General features: G+C 35.6%; 1 protein-coding gene across 1 annotated transcript; it reads right to left on the minus strand.

Moving 5' to 3' along the window:
- Window positions 1–264: 264 nt before the first annotated feature.
- On the minus strand, window positions 265–12,632 carry LOC122303006 (AUGMIN subunit 5). The gene is made up of 10 exons (XM_043114533.1): window positions 11,876–12,632; window positions 10,583–11,125; window positions 9,024–9,165; window positions 8,325–8,501; window positions 7,929–8,138; window positions 4,651–4,836; window positions 3,000–3,159; window positions 2,239–2,434; window positions 1,580–1,712; window positions 265–859 (listed from the first exon to the last, which is right to left on the minus strand). Exons 1-10 carry the CDS (start codon window positions 12,394–12,396, stop codon window positions 728–730), a joined length of 2,400 nt encoding a protein of 799 aa, XP_042970467.1. The 5' UTR covers window positions 12,397–12,632; the 3' UTR covers window positions 265–727.
- Between the last annotated feature and the right edge of the window lie 1,804 nt (window positions 12,633–14,436).

Below are 14,436 nucleotides of genomic sequence, written 5' to 3' on the forward strand. Positions count from 1 at the left end.
AATGCTACTGGCTAGAAAAACTCCCGAGGATCACCGATCAAAGCTAGAGACATATATAACGAAGTTTCCGATAGCTGAAGAGAATGTGAAGAAAGATATACAACGGATTGGTCCATGCTCACCCTAGATACATGGAGCATGCCAATCTGTCGTCTTGGTCTGTGTTAGCATACAGCCTGTTGAGTGCTCCATCCAAACCACATTGGAATCACCCATATTTTCCTTAAGACAAGACGTATTTATTGTTCACGAGATCTTTCCACGAGTCAGAAAGGGGACGACAAACCTTGGATTTAACTCTGGTCAAGAAATGAGTTAATGTAAGAAGCATACAACATGTACAGCCCCAAACAGGGAGAATAATCCACCCAAAACCCAAGAACTACGAATAGCCTAATGATACAAAACATCTCCCCGAGGAGGAAGAATCATCCTGTACAAACTTTAATGGGAGAAACGATTAAAGATGGGTCTAGCTGTGCGTCAAGCTACAAATGAATACAAAAGCCCCAACTGCCATCTCACCCCAAAACAAACCACACCAGGAAAGATGTTCAGAAATAGATGCTTCCACGTCCATCCGATAAGTGCGGCCAGCGCAGCACCATGCTTCCAGGGCCACAGTTCACATGGTATTCCATGTTGACGTGAAAGTGGGAAAAATTATAGGCAAAAAGAGAGATACATCGAGTAGTGTCTTGCAACATTGCATCCTAGAGTATTTCCTTCACAAGAGCTCCTTATCATAGAACGCAAGAAGCTGCTGCTTCACATGATTATGCCAAGCAGCAACATTTTGGCCATCGACTGTAACCCAGTCAACAACAGTTGATGCTGGCTGCTCCCACCACTCATCAAGCTGCAATGTCACGTCAGAGTACAAAGATCTAAGTAGTACCCAAAAAAAAGAAAAACAAAATGATAACAAAAATTTGGAAAGGAAATCAAGTAATCATATGAACATGGTAAATGTTGGTACCAAGAAGATAGCTGTGGTTAATGATACACACAATGAGATTGATCCCGTGATGTTACCATTGTTCCTGTGATGTTACGCTCCCCTTGTCTATAGAGGATGGAGATGCCATTTGGCCCAAGAACAATTGACTTGGAATACTAGTCTTGCATATCACTTGCAAATAAGTAACAGACAAACCTATTGCCTAGGCAAAGATATAGGTGTCAAGTTCTATCAATTGACCTAAAATGATGACCAGGAAATTAGACTTGGGAATGTTGAACTTTAGGAAGATATGGTGAAAACAGTATCTAATTGATTTTTAAGGATAAACAGGAATGCTAATGAGTGAATTTCGGAAGTATCCTACTTCAAATTAATCATTCTCTTTTGCTTGCCATGGGCATTTGTATATCATCCTATATTCTACAGAAAACAGGATTGGCATGCATCAGATGCAAAGTTGACCCCATGCACACACATGAACACGTTGTTGTGGCATGACCTCTGTTTCTCCATTAATAAGTACGGTAGAGAAAAAAAGGGGGGAATTCACCACACAAAACCTACAAGAAGGGCTTAGTAGAGACGATTTAACTCTAGTCATGGTAGTTTACTCACCAACCCCCTGACGTATTTACAATCTTCAAAGGACTTTTGAGCATTTAAAACTGCCGTCTTAAGCTCAGGCAACCATTTCTCCATGACAGATTTTTCTTGTTCAGCAGCCAAGTTCAAACAGTAACTTGTTGTCCTGCATGATGAAATCGATAGTTCTTAAACAAATGAACTAGTTCACAAGATTAGAAAATATAAATAAATAAGAGACTCAATCAACCTGTTGGTTTACATGGGGTGTGTGTGTGTGTGTGTGTGTGTGTGAGAGAGAGAGAGAGAGAGAGAGAGAGAGAGAGAGAGAGAGAGAGAGACAGAGAGTCACATATAATACAATGCCTATGTGATCTTTCCCAAGTGGAATGGCTTGATCATGTAGAATGATTTCCATGATGGCAGCGATATATGCCAGGTACATGTAAAAGGTAAACGAAAGGCAAAGAATGTGGAATAAATAGACCCTAAATGCATCTCCTGAAAGATATACATCTCAGCAATAAGTTGTAACAGCCAAAACAAATAATACAAACCAGATCAGTAAAAGATCTTGACTGGTCATTGGTGGTTCAAACGAGATTCAAGAGTGACTGACTTCAACGAGGGAGAAACTGACAGAAAAAACAAAACAAAATAAACATTTCTCAGCAAGAAAACATATTCATCACCTTTCATATTCTTGTTGAGCACGGTAAGAATGGTTAAGCAAAGCATGACCACTTTCAACAAGTTCTTGACGTATATGAACCAAATTTATTGCCTTTGCCAAGTCCTCCAGCACACTAGCCTCGGAACCGCGGAGTTTCAAACAGAATTCAAGGGACTCCAATACTGATGCTAAACTAGCATCTGAGCCCTCCAAGCCTAATTATAGATCAAAAGTTATAGTCCATGACTAAAAAGATGAATCGGGTAGGAATGGACATAAACCAATCGTGGAATCATCCGACACCATACAAATAATCTACATCAGATGACAGTTATATAACTATAAAACATAGCAGGTCCCGTAACCTTTATTTTTATGAAAAAACAAGTGAGGTTTTAATTCTGTTGAGATAGGTTTTTTAAGTGCTCGTAAGTAAAATTATAGGGGAAAAACATCATCCAAAGTCAGCAAAGGTAGAACCAGAAATTGAGCAAAGATAAGAGAAGAACATGTTCAAATGAAAATTTGGTTAAATGTTAGTCCAAGCAAATGAAATTGGTTTAATCCTCCTGAAAAAATATAAGTTTAAATTACCAGGAACTCATTTACCAAGCCATTCTAAGGAAATCCCTTTCCTCTTTTTCTTTTTCTTTGTCTTTTTCTTTTTTCCTCTGTTTTCAAGAGAGAAATAATCAGGAATCGAATTACCCAAGAAGTGGTGACTGGTCCTATTATGTAAACCATGACTCTAGCATTATAAGTCGATGGCCAAAAACTCACCAGCAGGATATTGAAGTGCAGCAGAAACCCGGCATATCGATGGAATTGCAGATAGATCCCTAGCACCAGCTTTTGCAGTCAATATAGCAGCATTCTTTTCTGCAGCAGCAACTGCTTCAGGTCCAGTGGATCCGTTAGCACCCATGGATTCCAAGAGTGCCTGATGCAAAATTACTGAAAAAGTAAGTCCAACAGGTTAAAGATGCCAGCTGTTGCAAAGGAAACTTTTCATTACCTCTAAAGCATAAAGAAAATTAGAATCCAAAAGATATGAAGTTGCAAAAGCATGGCAAGCACAAAGTTGCGTATCCCAGACCATTATGTCTAAGGGAAGATCTATTTGATTAGTCATCGGTATAACTTAGGCCATGACATCATTATAAACATCAGACTTGAGTTTTACCATTTAAAAAAAAACACATCATAGACTTGCAGGTGTGGCCCATTGAATGAAGGGTTTTGATACCTCCCCAAGTTAAAACTCTTTAATAAAAGTATTTAGCAGGTCCAGGAGTTACAGTAATAAATTATTGTTATTGATGAGTCCCACAAACATTAAGGTGTGCAATTGGTTTTAAGATTAAACACTGGTTGGGCGTCTTTATCCACTAGCTTAAACATTTAAGTTGTTCCGCATCATCATCAAGGTCCATGATATTATGTGGAAAGAATGTCTTTTTTTGTTTTTTTTGTTTTTGTTTTTTGTTTTTTTTTTGTTGGGGGGGGGGGGGGGGGGGGGGGGGGGGGGGGGTGGTTAGTGTTTATGTAACAAGTTTTAGTTGGCATAAGTGAGGGCGTTTTCTTGAGGAACTCTGATCTACCACGAGTTTTAGGGGCATGCTGAGAACAGATAAGTTGGGCCTACTGGTCCTTCGGCTCAAATAAGGTTACTCGTGTGTAGATAATCCATAGATTTTTTTTTATAAGTGATAATCTATAGATAGATTATAGTCTTACATATCACCTTGTCCTTGTCAAAGGTGTATGATGTTTTTCCGCTGCCACAATTGAGGGCTTTTCATCAATAAAATTATTATTCTCTTAATATATAAATATATATATGGTCCACTTTGCATCTTTTTCATTTCTGTTCGGCCAGCACAGAATGATGCCCACATAGGATTGGTGTGAGCTTGGTTATGGAATAATAAACCTGTTGGATCTCTAGATCAACTAGCTTAAGCTTTGGGGTGGGGGGAAGATTCTGTAGTCACCATCAGCTTATGTGTATGAAAAGAATGCAACTTTGATGTGTACATGAAGGTGCATTAGCAATCACTAGCACTAGGGCAGCATTTAGAAACATAGATGGCACCAGACACGTCCATCCTTCCTTAATATGCAGCACCTCTTGATGCATATATCTTTCTTTACAAAACACTAATCCTAATTATATTATCATAGATTAACATGAATGCTTACTGAAAGATAAAATAATGAACAAATATTAGTAATCCTTAACCTCACGTGACAAATAATTGATTCTTCAATAAAATATAAGCCCTTTTACTTCCATCGGATTTGAAGAGTCAATTCTCAACCCCCACCCAACCACAAAAAGGATCAAACAGCACTTTCTCCACTCATATGAACAGGGTGATAAATGGTTCACTAAATCACACGAAAACATGTTCTATCAGAGTTCACAGACCTGTGGGGTTGATGGAAGCATGTAGAGACTATTATCTGGACTTCGATAGAAAGCAGAAACTTCTTTATCGATAAGATCTTTTGCACCATTTGAAATGTCCACAATGACTGAGCATGCTGGAATTATAGTGCTTGATGCATACTCCCTTGCAGCTAATGGCTGCTGATTCCAGAATGTGGCAGCATCCTTCAAGGTTAATGTGATCACATTAAGAACAATCTTATGAAAAATAGAATTTATTTACTTCTGTAGCTTAAAATTAAATAAACAAAGACCCTGAATGCCAAAGTAAATCCATATTCGACTTTCACTACAGAAAGGTAATTTTTTTTTATCAGTCACTAAATAAATGTATTGTCAAAGATACTTTTTCTTTTTATAGGTAATCAAGAAGTTTTATGATAGAAATAAGTAAAGTCCAAGTACACAGGAAGTATACATGTGAAGCACCTAGTTAGAGTTTAAGGAGAAAATAATGGACATTTAGCCCATTACAAACAATGGCCCCCACACATAAGCACAATGATTTAAAAAAGAGAACTTTAAACTCATCCATTGTTCTCTTGCAATCTTCGAAGCTTCTATCATTTCTCTCCTACCAAATACACCAACACATACATATAGGACTGATTCTCTAGATGGCTGCCACTTGTAAGTTACCTCAAAGGTCTGTCCAGCTTGCAAGGAAGTCCACCAGTCTAAGAGGCATGACCCATGACAATCTAATTCTCGCGAAAAACCATCCCACATGGTCCTGGCCACCTTGCAATGTAAAAGCAAATGATCTACTGATTCACCATTCTTCTTACACATACAACATCAGTCCAACACCATTACCCGTCGTTTCCTTAAATTATTTGTGGTGACCAATGATGCTGTCCATACAAAAAAAAAAACTGCTTTTGAAGGAGCTTTCATCGACCATAAACTCTTCTATGGGAACATGGTCATTCCGGGGCTCGTTAGAACTTGGTAAAATGATCTGGCAATGAATCTACCTTTCTTGGAGGGGTTCTAACTCATCTTATCGATGGTACCCTCTATCATGCTTACAAAATACAATGCCGTAAAGAACTTTGTGATAATCTCCAACTCCTAATCTTGGGTTGCCCTAATGAAATGAACATAACATTGAGGGAGCCCCTAGAAAAGACCAAGAGATCGGCTATCGCTGCATCATTTTCTCGTGCCAGCTCAAAAATGTCAGGGAAGGTATCTTGAAGGCTTCGTTCTCCACACCATTTGCCATACCAAAATCTGATATGAGAGCTCTTGCCCACCACAATATGTTCATGTCTTAGGAAGATCTCCCAATATCTCCTAATGTATTTCCACAAACCCACCCCATATGGGCCATGTACCTCATTCAAGCATCATCCTCCCCAAGTCTCCCCAAACTGTGAATTTATAATGGACTTGCATAGGGCCCTCCTTTCGTGTTTTGGTACCTCCACAACCATTTACCCAACAGGCCTTGATTGAATTTCATCAAGTTGCGAATCTCCAATCCAACCCAGAAATTGGAATACAAATAGTTGACCAATTAACCAGATGAAATTTGAACTCTTCCCCCAATCCACTCCACAAGAGGTCCCAGTGTAGCTTCTCAATACGGTTAGCAACCTTTGTGGGGAGTAGAAGCAAGGACATAAAATAGGTGGGTAGGTTAGAAAGAATACTTTTGGGGCTAATTTGGAAACAGATCTCATCCCAAAATTCTCATCTCATCGCATCCCATCTCCTTCCCAAACATAATTCAAATACAAAATTTTCAAACTAATTATCACAACTTTTTCAAACTAATCAAAATAACTTTCCCAAACTTTCAAACAAAAAATAAAAAATAATTCAACTCTATCAAATCTCCAAACAAAAATAATATTATAAAACTATATTCTAACAATATTTTTTTTTTGATAAATAAACTATATTCTAACAATATTTTAACTTTATAATATTTTTTATTCAACTTTTTCTCTCTCCTTTCCCAAAATCCAAAAAATACCAAACTCAAACTATCTCATTACTACTCACAATTATCTTACTACTATTTACAAAATTTTCATCTCATCTCACTTCCCAAACGAGCCCTTAATCAAAGTGCTTACCACCTTTCAACAAATACAACCTCTTCCAAGTAGCCAATCTACGCTCCACCTTTTCAACCACACCATTCCAAATCCTTTCAGATTTGAAGGAAGCACCCAATGGTAAGCCTAAAAAAACCATAATCTCTACCATAGGATGATACCTTGCATATCCAATCCCCCACCGAGAAACCATCAATAAACCACCTTCCACAAGGCCCACAATTATCTTACTGAGAGCTTCCATGATGAAAAAATAAAATAAAAGAGGGAGCGGGTCTCCTTGTCTCAAACCACAGGAGGAGTTAAAGAAACCCAACAGTGAGCCATTCACCAAGATAGAGAATCGAACTATAGAGATGCAAAATTCTACCCATTTCTGCCATTTCTCCCCAAAGCCACATCTTCCAAGTAAATAAAGTAGGAACTTCCTGTTTACGTGATCATTGGCTTTCTCCATGTCTAATTTGCAAAGTAACCCAGGTTCTTTAGATTTGAGTTGTCCATCCAAAACTTCATTTGCAATTTTTTTTTTTGATAAAAAAAAAAAAAAAAATTGCAAATGAATAAGACTGAATCTAGGATTTGTCTACTTTTGACAAATGCAATTTGTGGCTTCGAAATAACTTTTCCATCACCAAACTCAATCTATTCGCTAACACTTTAGAAAGAATCTTGTAAACCCCATTCACAAGGCTAATGGGGCGATAGTCTCTTACATCCGTGGACACCATCTTTTTGGGAATGGGAGCTAAGAAGGTAGCATTAAGACTTCCAAAGCCATTGATATACCTGATACTTGGGTTGCATCTAGACATTTTGGATTATAATTTCTTGAAAATCTTTTTTTCTCAAAAAAAAAATTTCTTGAAAATCTTGCAATTTTTTTATCCCTTCCTGCCTTAAATTCCATCACCAAAGATGCAGCTATTGGCTACTTACACTAATTATGGGAAAAGTGTGGCATTACATCGAATTACATTTAATCATAAGACTGAGCTTAAAATAGCAGTTCTACAGCGTACATCTTCTTTGACAACCCCATTAGAAAAGTCACAAACTTGCCTTCTTAAATGCTCTTTAAAAATTAAATTAAGGCCTCCAATTTTCATAAGAAAAATGCCCGAAAAATGCCTCCATGCACAGCATTAAGTGGCATTTTACAAGAAATTTGAAGTTCAGATATCTTACCATGTTAGCCTTAAGAAGAGCAGTATATATGGTTTCAAGTTCGGATCTACGAGCATCAAACTCTTCAATCTTCTTCCATTTCTTTTTCAAAGAATCTTCAGCTTCTCTCCTCTCTGCACATAATGTATTCAAGCGCTGTACTTCAGCCATTAGTGTATTCAAGCTCGCCCTCAACCCAGCAGCTTCTCGTTCCTTTGCCCAAACTTCAAACTGCACCCACAATTTTTTTTTTGATAAAGAATAGGAATGTAAACAAGCATAAACAAAGCTCCTCAATAAATCCAGAACTTCCTAACTTCCTCCATTTGTGATACAAAAAGAAACTAATGACCTCTAACCACAGCAATTATCCATCCATTAAAAGGAAACTAAAACCCATAAGATCTACAGACTTACCTCGAATTGCCTAAGACTGCTCATATTCTGTGCAGCACCTCCGACACCAAGTGGGTGTGAAGAAACTACATCACTACTTCCATGCAGACGTTTTACAAGTTTTTGAATTAAGTCACTTGACTCAGCAGCTTTATTCAGTGCATCTTCAGTAGCCAAAAATTGTTGAACATGAGCTTTCTAAGAACGAGAAAACATAGCACCATGAATTAAACAACTTCCCAAAGACATCAACTTAGCAGAAATTAGAAAATAAAAATAGCAAAAAGTAGAGCAAGCAAATTTAATCAAAGCAGTCTTTTAGAAAAGGTAAGAGTCTGGACCTGAAACCCCATTTTCTGGGACATGAATGAGGGATTTCATTAGATATGAAGGAAAACAAGGAAATTTATGCTTGATACATTAAATCAAATATTTTTTTGATAAGTAAAACAAATAAAGAATAAAGATTATTATTGAAAACGCGTTCAACTCACTAAGAGAAAAGTGGAAAAGTGAAGAATGAACATGATTAGAAAAGGAAATATAACTTCTGTTTTTTTTTTTAACTGGTAAATAAAATTTGAAATATAACTTCTTATAAAAGCAGGTTGCATGTAGAAAATGAAAACATGAGTCAAGGCCCAAAGAGAAAAAACCATAATTTACAGATCAAATGCAGAAGCCACCAAGTAAAATTAAAATGTAAAATAAACAGATAACCTGTCTTTCAAGAAGTTGATTTTGAGTTCCTCTAGAAGGTATATCTCCTCCGATCTTTCCATTACCATACAGCTGATAGTGTAATGCTGAGTTCACATCAGGAGAAGACACATCCATAACTGTATTGTTCTCATACTTGTACCTATTAAGAATAAAATATTAGTGGCCTATTAAAAGGTGTTTCCACATTGATAAATAAAGAAAAAACTGACGAAACTCCCCCACGAATGATGAAAATAGATAAGATACTAAAACCAAGTTTGACCTTGAATAGAATGTTGTGGATAAATATTTATTTTTTAGGTAAGATTCAACCAGGCTCACAAAAGCAATTTTTTTATTACACTGTTTTCAGCAGTAGTATAAACTTATTGGAAACAGTGACTACTACAAGCACAAATGAACTTTAAAACTGACAAGTTTAAGACAGACCCCACGTCCACTAAAAAGAGTAATGAATAAAAAATATCACAACTTAGTGGTTAAAAATAGGCCTTAAGACAAATAAAGCTAATGCATCTCGCTTGGCTAAAAGCCCATGTCCAACTTTCCATACCTATTTACCAACAAAAACCATACATCAAGTAAAAGACCCACAAACAACGGCTTTTGAAACATCAAACCCTGATATACAACACCCTGATTCTTAAAGCTCTGCTAAAATCAAGAACAAATCCTTCGCCTCTTTACAGTAGCACAACTCTCATCTAATAGCATAAACTATGCGACCCTGAGTGGTATACGAAAAGGAATAATAAAGCAATAATGGGGGCAATTTTAATTCAAGTATCATGATCCTTTGGACTCCAAATAAAATTTCATCCTCGGCAAATGATAATTTTATTGAAGGTATAATTAAAATTTCACATTTAAAGTGCATTCTAAACCCCAAGGGGTTGGCCCAAGTGGTGAAGGCCTTAGTCTTGGGGTATCACTCCCCTCAAAGTCCAAGGTTCAACACCTCATGGGTGCAAACAATCCTTTGGGGCCACACCCCCTAGAGAAAAGCCAGCAATTTAACTAGTTTCGTGTAAGAAAACTTCCAAGGGTGCGATGTATGGGATCGGGGCTTACTCTGCAAGGATAGGTTCGAAGGGTCCAGCCTTGGAGAGGTTCCCCGACCAAAAAAAAAAAAAAAAAAAAAGGAAGAAGAGTGCATTCTAGCTCTCAAACCCCTCATCACAAATTGCAGTAAATGTGGTAGCGTGTAATGAAACATAAAAACCCCAATGCAACCAAGCTAGGTCAACCATTAAAAATTGAATCGCTTAAGTTACTTTTCGTAAACAAGGTTTCTTGAGGAGAAAGCCTACTAAGATACTTATTTCTCGAACACCATAAATAACCATTCAAGAAGACTTGTATTTTTACTTATCAAAAAAAAATAACCATTCAAGAAGACCTTGTACGGATTATTTTCTCACAGAATCCTACACTAAACAGCCATGGTCAAGCCTTAACAAAGTAGAATGAAATGTTGGGAGATTCCTTTGAGCACAAATAATTTTTTTCGATAGGTCATATGAGCATGGATACAAAACAAGACTGCATAATAATACCTTAAGGTTTCTGCATCAGCTCTAACATCAATTTTCTCAATTTCTCTAGAAATCAGAGTTTTGAGCCGTAAAGTGTATGCAGTGATTGCCTGAAGCAACTGAGGAGGACTCTTCAAGCAACTTGCAATAACAGTTCTAACCTCATCAGGTATTTCACCATCAAAATCAAAGCCCAGCTTGGCTGCTTCCAATTGAGGATTCAAATGGATACCACTCCCTTCATAAGCAGGAAAAGAATTGCGTATTTTTTCAATCATGTGAGCTGCAAGAGATTCACACGCCTTTCGAATGCTTCTTTCCCGATTGGTTTCAATAAGAATCATGTCATCTGCCGATTTACTGCCCTTAACAGTTGAATAAACAGCTTCCTTCTCACTGTTTGCACTAAAGCTGTTAACTACTTCATCTGAAGAGTCAACATTTAACCCTTGGGCATCCCTTGCTTGATTGACATAGTAATGAAGACGTTTGTGATACTCTGCAAATATTTTTGCTGCTTCATCACATTGTTGCTCATAAGCATTCAACATCACTTCCTTGTGCCTGAATTATGTGTGAGAAAATATAAGCTATGTTTACACTGATAATTAGAATACATCAGTGTGTTAAAAAACCATTCATCAAGCAAAATTCATTCACAATAGAAGGCCGCAACCATGCAACTTATTCTTTGCTAAGCATCTAGAATCAAGTTTTTAAATAAAATATAGACGGATTAGTAAAAAGATGATGACTAGTCTAAAAAGCAGCCACCAAAATTTGGTATCCTGATATAATGTGAGTGTTCCGGAATCAATTTACCAAAAACAACACTTTGATTTTTAATTATTGAAAATCAATTACTCATAGAGTAGATGTAAAAGGCCATGAAGCCAATCCCCATGGTTGCAGTAAGGCTTTTTTGGATTGAGTTTAATTAACAAATTATGAATATACAATGGAAAAATTGCAGTTATATCATTAATTCACTCCTCAAGAAAAGGCCTACTCGATTCACTGTGTAGTAATTCATCATTATGCTGCATTTATGCAGCTCATCCACTTCAAGAAACGACACAGCTCCTGCCAACTAAATTTTCGTCTTCAAAATATAAGAAATCTCAGTATTAAAGTTAACTCTGCAATTCGAATAACTCCTCTGCATAGGGACAAATATACATCAAATGTCACAATTTCCTTAGCATCCCATTTCTTTCCACGAAATTCTCGTAAACTAAAACATACTGTAAATCACAAAAAGTAAACAAAAGATAGAGAACTGAACACTGCCGTCGGTTTTCCGAGTGACCGAACCTGTAATTGGCACGCTCGTCAAGCATCCTCTTCCGCTCGGCCTCCTCCCTTGAAACCTCAAGCATTTTGGCCCTCAAATCCCTCCTCTGCCTCCTCAAAATATTCCTCAACCTCTCCACCTCCTTCGCCGACGATTCCCTCTCTTGCAACGCCGCCTCCCTCGTCTCCGCCACACCCAATCCTTCCTCTACGGCCACCTTCTCCTTCCTCCTCCCTCTACTCCTACCCTCCTCTTTGACACCGCCACTGCCACTGTCGCTAGCACTGCTATTGCCGCCGCCGTGAACCGTAATGTTCCTCCGAATGTTCTCTACCGTCTTATCCGACTTCACGCGGGTTATCAAGAAATTCCAGACAGGGATCATGTTCCCACGGGAAATCTTGCGGAGAGATTCGATCGAGGGCAACTGTGACTTGCCACTCGAGGCGCTGTACGGACCCAAGGGTCTGTACCCCATTTCCTTGTGGAGCCACTCAAGAATGGCCTCCGGTTGGGCCGCCGAACTCAAAGAACTCTGCATTTCTTGGTGGAAAAAGAAATGAACTAGGGTTCCAGCGAATCCGGCCGCCGGGGAACCGGGGGGAGCGAGGTCTATGAGCTCTGCATTGTGTAGAGAAATTAGGTTTTCTGGCTGGCGAAGACAGACGGCAGAGGATTCAAGGAACTGAGATGAACTGTAGATTCGTAATTTTGGTTCGCAACCATACCTTACACTCTCTGTGATTCTGACACATTAACTACCAGTGATAAATTGATAATGCCCAAAATTCAAACCCCTATATTAAATATGTACGTTAAATTTTCGAATAATTTTGGCCAAGGGATAAATTGCGTAAAAATTAATTTATTTTTATAAAATATCTCATCTTATATTATCTTATTTAATTATTATAATTTTTAAAAATTTATAATTAAAATAAAATAAATAATTTTATTTTATAAAATTTTAATACAAAAATAATATTAAAATAATATATTTTAATAATCTTCTATTCTATTTTTAATTTTAATCTCAATAAATCTTATCTCATATTTAAACAAAATATATATATATTTATAATATTTTTAACTAAAATTACTTTTACTGGCTAAATCTGAGCCGTTCAAATTCATGGCCAAAACTTATTTTGAGCATAAAAAAATTACTTTCTCGCTTGTTGGTCAAATCGTAGAGATAGAAATGCAGCGTTTGATAGTTGTTAATAGTCAAAAAATTCTAAAAATTAAGGAAAATCAAGTTATTTGCAGGAAAAATATATGTTATTTTTGTAATAATTACTTAATTTTTTGAGATTTTCTTTTTTCCTATTTCGCTTGTCCATTTTATTTAGATTCAGTTTGACATTTAAAAATTTTCATTTCAAACTTAAAATTCTCATCTTATCGTTACAATTTTATCAAATTTTCATATAAAATATAATGAATAATTCAACTTTTTTAAATTTTAAAACAAATATAATATTAAAATTTTATATTTTAATATTTTATCTTAAAATTCAAAATTCTCTATTACTAAACCGAACCTTAAATAAAAATGCGAGGGAGGGTTCCATTTCTTTAGAATTTAAACTTTTCATTTACAATCAAATTAAAATTAAAATAAATAAAAAGGTTAAAATCAATATTTTAATAGAATATGGATAGATTTGTATAGTTTGTTATTTGATGTTGTTAAAAAGTGACTCTCTAAATTAATAAAAATAAGTTTTCTAGTCAAATTTTAGCTAAACTTTAATTAGGCTACTACTAATGTTATTTTTTATATATCTATTCTATTATAATAAATGATTATCTAACTGTGAATAGTAATTTTTGTTATTTTTCTAATAAATTTTCTTATTTTTTCGTTAAGTCCTATTTTACTAAAAAATCCTTAAGACCTTTAATCATTTGACATGTAGCTTCCTTATAAAATTTATTGAATGATCATGATTTACTGAAATTTATTAATTTGTAGCTCCCTTAATAGCCTTGCGGCGCATATGAATTAATAACTATTTTTCATGTCTTTTTTATTCTGATAGTGTACTCATTTTCTTTTTTTTTTTTTCAAATTTTTGAAATAACAAAATTAAAATGAATTTACTTTTTAGAATAGAAACTTTTTAGAGTATTCTCATTGTAAAATTCAACTTTAAGTAAATTTAACTAATAAAATACTTAAAACACTCAATATATAATATTAATTATTAATTTAACTAAAATATATTTATTATTGATATTAATATTTAATATTATTAATTTGATTAGAATATAATTATTATTAATATTTTAATTAGTATAACTATAAAATGTGATAAAATAAAAATTAAAAAAATATTAAATTAATAATATTTTATTATTATATAGAGAGTAAATAGATAATCCAATATAAATGTAGACTAATGCTCATACTTTGATGAAGTTTAGATTTTTTTTTTTATCTTTATTTTTTGCCTTTCTAACCTCGTATTCTTTTTTAAATAAATAAGCTATTGACTTTTACATTTTTTTTATTTAAATCATTATGTCACATGCACTTCGGGGCTAACGCACCTGCGTCGTTTCCTAGTGTGTATAT

The sequence above is a fragment of the Carya illinoinensis genome, chromosome 3 (genome assembly GCF_018687715.1).
Source record: "Carya illinoinensis cultivar Pawnee chromosome 3, C.illinoinensisPawnee_v1, whole genome shotgun sequence".
In the NCBI taxonomy this organism is placed as follows: domain Eukaryota; kingdom Viridiplantae; phylum Streptophyta; class Magnoliopsida; order Fagales; family Juglandaceae; genus Carya; species Carya illinoinensis.

Bases quoted from the DNA above. Each gene is read 5' to 3' on its own strand.
- LOC122303006 (XM_043114533.1), bottom strand. From the start codon at position 12,396: ATGCAGAGTTCTTTGAGTTCGGCGGCCCAACCGGAGGCCATTCTTGAG. The intron at 11,126-11,875 runs GTTCGGTCACTC...CACATAATTCAG, and splicing joins GACGAGCGTGCCAATTACAG to GCACAAGGAAGTGATGTTGA. The intron at 4,837-7,928 runs GTAAGATATCTG...TTAACCTTGAAG, and splicing joins CTCTTCTTAAGGCTAACATG to GATGCTGCCACATTCTGGAA.